Below are 6,557 nucleotides of genomic sequence, written 5' to 3'. Positions count from 1 at the left end.
GGGGCCGGGAGCGAGGTGTGGGGCTGGGGGCAGCGTGTGGGGCTGAGGGCCAGAGCAGGGGGCAGGGAGTGGGGCAAGAGGCAGGATGTGGGGCTGGGGGTGCGGGCCGGGGGCGAGGTGTGGGGCCGGGGGCGAGGTGTGGGGCTGGCGTCCCGCCGCCGGCGCTGCCCGGGGCGCTGGGCCCTGCCGGGCTCTTCCCGCTAGAGGGAAGCAGCCGCCCGGCCAAGCCCGGCGCCGGCCCGGGGGGGTCCGGGGGGCCTCGCTCCCCTCCCAGCGCAGAGCCCGCGGCACTGGGGGCCCCCGCTGGGCCCCCGCCTGTTCCAGGCCCCCCGAGCGGGTGGCGGGGCACCGTCGGGGGGAACCCCAGCAGCCTCCCGCTTGCCTGGTTTTGGGGGAAATCCCTGCTTTTGCTGCCCTGAGGCGGCCGGACGGGGTCGCGGTGCCCGTGGCGGGGGACGCCGCCGTCTTTTGGCTTTGGAAAGGAAACCTGTGTCAGAGATGTGCTTCCAGCCCCCCTTCCCGTCCATCCATCCGTCTGTCCATCCCCCGGCGCAAGCATCCTTGGAGGGTTTTGGCCGATCCTGGGAAGAGCCGCCTGCTTCGTGGCGAGCGTTTCCTTGGGGTCTGCGCGGCCGGTGCCTCCCCCGTTTTGGGTTGTTTCCTCGGGTAATGCTAAACCTGCCGGGCCGCTCGGCGCCCAAGGCCCCGGCTGCACCCGTGGGCTGCGCTCCCTCCCACCGGCTGTGCCTCTGGGCAGAGTCCGGCTGCCCGGGACAAGGTAGGGGTGATTGGGGGGGTTGATCCCGAGGCCGTGGCCCTGCCTGGGGTTTGCTCCCCGGGGGCGCTACGAAACTCGGCCAAGCGGGTCGCTGGGGCGCGAGGGACCTGCCGGAGGCGCGGGGCTGCCGTACCGGCTCAGGCGGGTGCTTGCGGCTTGCGTCTCCGCCACCGCTGCCCGTCGCGCTGCGGTCGTTCGCATGCTGTGACCCCGGGGGCTGCAGCCAGGCCCCCCCCTTCCTGCCGGCTCCGTGGCACCAACCCCAGACTCCCATTTGGAAGCTTTTCTTAGTGCCTGCTTGGCCTGGAAAGAATATCTGAGAAAAGCCAAAGCTTGCAGTGCTGCCAGGGCGCTGCGGGCGCGGGGGGGCAGGCGCCCGCTGAGCCCCGCAGGGCGGCAGGGGCCCGCTGCAGCGCGTGCTCTGCACCCGGTGGCTTGCCGAGGCGGCACCCGTCACACGCGTAGGGTAACGTATGGGTCAGCCGCTGCGCTACGCTGTGCTGCGGCCAGAAACAACAGGGAAGGAGAGCGGCCGTGCGCTCCAGCTCGCCACGCTGTACCGTGCGGCAGGGCATCCAGCCCGGGGAAAGGGGATGGCTCAGCACGCTCTCGCGAGCACCCAGGGGAGGCCGCGAGCGCCTCGGGACGAGCTAATTGCCTCGGCTAAAGTGGAATATAGCGGGCCGGGAGGAGGCAGCGTGCCCTCTCGCGCCATGTGCAGCGAAAGGCGTTGCCTGCGGAGATTTCCATCCCCAGCTCCATCCGACATCGCCCCTGCGGTCTCCCAAGCCGCCTGCCGCGGAGGAGCGGGGCTGCGCTCGCCCCCCCCCCGGCGCCGCCTGCCGCGTCTTCCCCAGCTTGGGCGTCTTTAGCATCGGATTAACCGGGGCTGCAGCGAAGGACTGGTGTTATCCGGCACGTACCCTGTAAAAAACCCAGCAGCGGCACGACCCTATCCGTAGCGTGGCGCTGGAGCTGTGCGAGAGGAGTCCGGCGCAGGAGTTGGCCCCAAATCTGCCGGTTTGCTCCGATCCTACGCGGGAACATCACGAGAGCGGCTATGCCTGGGCAACTCCCTGCGCTTGCCGGGCTGTGATGGCCACCGGTGTCTCCCTGAGATGTCCTTCACGGCAGCGATGACCCCCCTTGGCTTTGCCGAGGTCTCCTGAGCGCGCCCTGCCCAGGTGGGCTTTGTGTCACTGTTTTCACCCCTGGGCTGAGCTCGCCCCGAATCTCCCCTGCTCCCCTTTGGGGCTGGGATTCCGCCCTGGTGTGTGGAGGCTGGCGCAGATGGATCCGGCGTGTCCCAGGAGCGCCTGGGTTTGGGGATGGATGCTCGGCTCGACTGATGCGGGATCCCTGCCCAGCCCTGTCGTCTCACCGCTGCCTTGGGGCAGCTGAGACCTTTCCTAGTGGAGCAGGTTGTGACACTTGTGGGGTGACAGCATTAGGCCAGGAGTGTTCAGCCAGCTGGCGGGGGCTTGCGTTTTGCCCCTATGCCTTACTCGGGAGGGGGGGTCTCCGTGCCAGGACATCCCAGGCCACCAGCCCCCCCCGTTTGCCGGTGCCGCAGCAGCACCCCGAGGCTTCGCCAGCGCCTGAGCTTGGCCTGACTCTGCCGTGCGGGGCCCGCGGACCAGCCCGCCGCGGTGCGCCCCGCTTCGGCCGGGTGCCCTGCGCCCTCGAGGCGGGAATCGCCGTGCCCCGAGGCCCCCGGCGCCGCCTGCGAGGGCGTCCCCCGGCCCCCCCCCGGGCCGCGGCGCCGGGGAGCGTGTCTCTTTAACGAGGCTGGGCTTGGAGCGGCTCTCGCTTCTGGCACAGGGTAGCGAGGGATGGAGCGGCGGCGCTGAAGGAGCCAGCGCCAGAGCGGAGCCTGCAGCAGGGAGCGGCGGCGGCGGCGGCCCCGGGGAGGCAGCGCTCGGCCCCGCCGGGTACCGCAGCGCCGGAGCCGGGGCGCAGCAGAGCCCCGCGCCGCCGAGCCGGTGTCATCCTCAGCCTGCAGGTAAGGGCTGCTCGCGGGGGCCCGGCCGGGGACGGAAGTGGGGGCCCGGCACCCTGGGGGCAGCCCGCCGCTCCCGGGCGGGGGGTGGCAGCCCTGCGCTGTGGACGGGGGCCAGACGTGCATCGAGGCAGCGGGGCCGCCAAGGTGCCCAAATGAGCACCCCGGCGAGGCGCCCGCGCCGCAGCCCAGCTGCTGCACCCTGCCCTAGGACACGGGCAGTCGGTCCTGGGCTATACGGCACGGTGGTGGGGCGGCGGGACCCTGCTGCTGGGCCGCCCTGCTGGGACGTGCCCGCGTCGGCAGGGCCGGGACGTGTTTTTGGGGGGGCGTCTGTATCGGGGTGGATTGAAGGCCCGTAACTCCTGCTTTCTGGCACGGGGCTGTGGTTTTGCAAGGGTTTAGCGGGGCGGGAGGCGTAAGCGGCGGTGCTGATGGAGATGGAGGTGCACTTCCTCACCGCCAAACTCCCCCTGGACGCCGCGGGGTGGCCAGGGGGGTGCTGGAGACTGGCAGGTGCGAGGTGTCACTGCGGGAGCCGGGCTCTGCCCCAGGGCCTCAGACCCGGTGCAAGTGCCGGGGTGGATGTGCATGCACCCGTGCGCGCTTCTGCACCGGCCACCGCTTTCCGGCTAGACTTCGGCAGCAGAGAAGCCATGAGGACAGCAATGGGGGCGACGCCTGTGTGCTGCGGCAGAGCCGTGCGCGGCGCAGCGCCAGGCAGCCCCTTAGCCTGCAACCTCCAGGGACGCCTTGCCTCCCCGGCGCCTGCTCCTTGGGCTCTCTGCACCGCACCGCACCCATGGGCGCCACCGCTGCACCCGCTTTCCCCGTGGCCGGGCCAGCCTTGCCCTGCTCCTGTGACCACGCAGCCCACGGCGTGGCTGGGCCGCGGCACGGGCGGCTCTCGGGGCAGCGGGGGAAAGTTTGGCAACTTCATATGCAGCTGGCGATAACCCTCGGGGTTCAGGCGCGGGCACGTGCGGAAGCTTTTTGGCAGCAGCCTGCCTCAAATAAGTCCACCTACTCGCAGGGGAGGGAGAAACGTTAAATTATCCCCATCTAGAGAAAACTCCTTTTTGCCTTAGCCAAAGAGGGTTTTCAAGTCCTGCGATTTCTGGACTTGCAAGCATCCCACATTGCTCATACTGAGCCCTGAGTCCCCACCCCGGTGGGCAGGGGGTGGGAAGGGAGGAAGAGGAGGGGGCGGCAAAGGCCCTGGTGGCCGTGCCGGGGGATGCCGGGGCTGCACCCATGGGGCCAGCACCTGCCACGGCACCGGAGATGCTGCTCCCGCGCCGGGGACAGTTTGCCGCCGGGGGGGATGAGGATGAAGCGGACGGGGCGAGGAGCAGCGCGGCTGGTTTTATTCATTACCGCGGGGCTTAGAGCGGCCGGCACGAAGCGCAGCGGGGCCAGATGGGCCCTGTTTACTTTGCTAGTGTAAATGTAAAGGGAAGTGATAAAAAGCAGCCGGGGCAGCTTCTCAGGTAAGTCCCTGGTAAACAACTAAGCGGTGTCCTGGGCAATGGGTTTGGCAAATAGCAGGCGGGTTGCTGAGCATCCAGCCCGGTGCCTTGGGAACGAGCAGAAGGGCTTTGGGGTGAAATCTGTCTTTAACGGCTCGGCGTAGCAGGGCTGGGGGAGCCTCGGTCCCTGGAGGTCGCTTGGGCTCGTTAGGTGCCGTGAGCAGGGTAGGACCCGGCTGACGATGCTCCCGGTGGGTTCGGAGGCAGTGGCATGGCCGACGTGGGCTGTGCGGGGCCCCTGCGACTTTGCATGCGGGGAGATGAGTTTGGGGGGGCTCAGCTGTGCGCGCGGGGACGAAGCAGCAGAGGGGGCCGGGGGTGGCCGGGAGGCTTTATTTCCCTGGGATGCAGCCACGTCGCTAACGCTCCTCGCGGCTCCTCGGGGCCGCGGCTGGCTCGGCCCAGGCTCTGCCTCCGGGGCTTTCGCCCTCCTCCTCTTTCAAGGATGCTCTGGGCAGAGGCACCTTTGGATGCGCAAACCGAGGGCACTTGAAGGCTCCCGTTACCGCTGCTCGCCTGAGCTGTTCCTGGGGCGAAGGCCGCCGGAGCGAGGCGAAAGCAGATGGTTCGCTCACTCCCAGCCTTGTCCTTGCTGCCGAGCTCGTTGCGCCCTAAAGCGCCGGCGCATGGCGCAAGAGGGGGATCTCGCTGCCTTTCTGCCCGTGCTCGGGGCGGCAGGGAATGAGGCACAGGGGTGCAGACCTGTGCCTAGGGCAGGGGGACCCAAGCAGTCTATCCATGAAGGACAGCTAAGGTTGACTCAAGTATTTCATGAGACTCTGTGACAGCGCGGGATGGAGTGACGTTAGGGAGACCCCTCGGCTCTGAGTAGGAATTTGGCGTGCTTTTCCCAAGGAAAAGAAGAGGTTAGTGGGCGAAGGAGCAGGCTGGTGCCTTGGCTTGAAGGCATCCCGGCCGGCATCCCTTCCCAAGGCCGGTGCCGAAAGGTTGCACAGCTGCATCTCCCGGTGCGGGGCTCATTCGCCCAGCGGCGCAGAGCATCGTCCCGGGAGCCTTCCCTTCTGCACAGCTCCTCCGTTTTGCGTTGACCTTGCTGTTAATTATTAAGCCCCCAGCAAACACCGTGCTCTGTGTTGTCCTAGCTACACCTTTTTTCCCCTGCCACTTTTTTTTTTTTTTTTTTTTTGTGTAGCACATTGCCCTGGTAACCTCTGTGGGTGGATGGGGATGGAGCAGCAGATGCTCCTCTGGCAAACTGGGCTGGGAGATGGTCTGGGGAGACCAAGGCCATGGAGCTGCCGGGTGCTCCAGGGTGGCTGAGATGAGGCCGCCTGTTCTGGGCCATGTCCACATCATCCCCAGACCGGGTTTCCAGGGGGGCCAGGATTTAGGTCAATGTATTCTGCGGATGCTCCAGGGCCAGAGCAGTGTCCCCAGCCCTCCCCACGGTGTGTCTGGGGCACGTCCCCAGGCCGGGGACCTCCTGTCACTCCTCCACGGCCGGGGCGGCTGAGAAGAGCGTCTTGCTCATGCAAACGGCCCGTCCCCGCGCCGGGACCCAGCACCCGCTCCTGCTCTGCCCACAGCTGCTCCGCGACCATGCCGGGCCTGTACGCACTGGCCACCTGGGCGGCTCTGCCACTGAAGAGCTCCAGCGTGAAGGCTTGTGCCAACGGCTACTCGCTGGGCATCACCGCCCGGCTCATCTACATCAACCCCCACGATGAGCCCGTCGAAGGTAAGGGGGGCTGACGGGGCCGGGGGCTTCCCGAAACGCCCTGGCGCTGGAGAGCAGTGCCGCAAACGCTGGGGAGAGGCGGAGGAGCCTGGAGCGCGCAGGCGCATCCCGCGGCGGAGTCTGCCTGGGGCTCTCTCCCGCCTTGCAGGCGTCTTCATCTACCCGCTGGAGGAGTCGGAGGTGGTGGCGGCCTTCGAGGCGGTGGCGGGCGGCAGGCGGGTGACGTTCCGGATGCAGAGCCGGCGGCGGGCGCAGGCGTGCTGCCTGCAGCGCGGCCCCAGCCCCGGGCGGCCCCGGTGCTGCGCCGGCGGTAAGCATGACGCGGCTGGCGCCGTCCTCGCCATGCCCAGCGGGTCGCGGCGCCGGAGCCCGCTGAGCCGCCGCGCTGCCTCCCTCGCAGGCCACCTCGTGCTGGACGAGGCCGCGGAGCGCCGCACCTTCGCCATCGGCACGGGCACCCTGGGCCCCGCGGAGAGCCTGGCCGTCACCATCAGCACCGCGCGGGAGCTGGCCACGCTGCCCGGCGGGGCGCTGCGCCTCGTCTTCCCCGCC

At 68.8% G+C, this 6,557-nt stretch overlaps 1 protein-coding gene across 1 annotated transcript in view; it reads left to right on the top strand.

Annotated features, from left to right (window-relative positions):
• The first annotated feature begins 5,866 nt into the window (after window positions 1-5,866).
• The window catches only part of VWA5B2 (von Willebrand factor A domain containing 5B2), an 8,804-nt gene continuing 8,113 nt past the window's right edge, over window positions 5,867-6,557 (top strand). Inside the window, exons 1-3 of the mRNA XM_026070994.1 lie at window positions 5,867-6,005; window positions 6,154-6,315; window positions 6,406-6,554. Of these exons, the coding sequence (XP_025926779.1) occupies window positions 5,867-6,005; window positions 6,154-6,315; window positions 6,406-6,554 (450 nt within the window). The remainder of the gene's footprint in view (window positions 6,006-6,153; window positions 6,316-6,405; window positions 6,555-6,557) is intronic.

Source organism: Apteryx rowi, unplaced genomic scaffold, assembly GCF_003343035.1.
Source record: "Apteryx rowi isolate R43461 unplaced genomic scaffold, aptRow1 scaffold_32, whole genome shotgun sequence".
In the NCBI taxonomy this organism is placed as follows: Eukaryota; Metazoa; Chordata; class Aves; order Apterygiformes; family Apterygidae; genus Apteryx; species Apteryx rowi.
The sequence above is the reverse complement of the archived record's forward strand: the minus strand, read 5'-3'. Positions and strand labels throughout refer to the sequence as shown.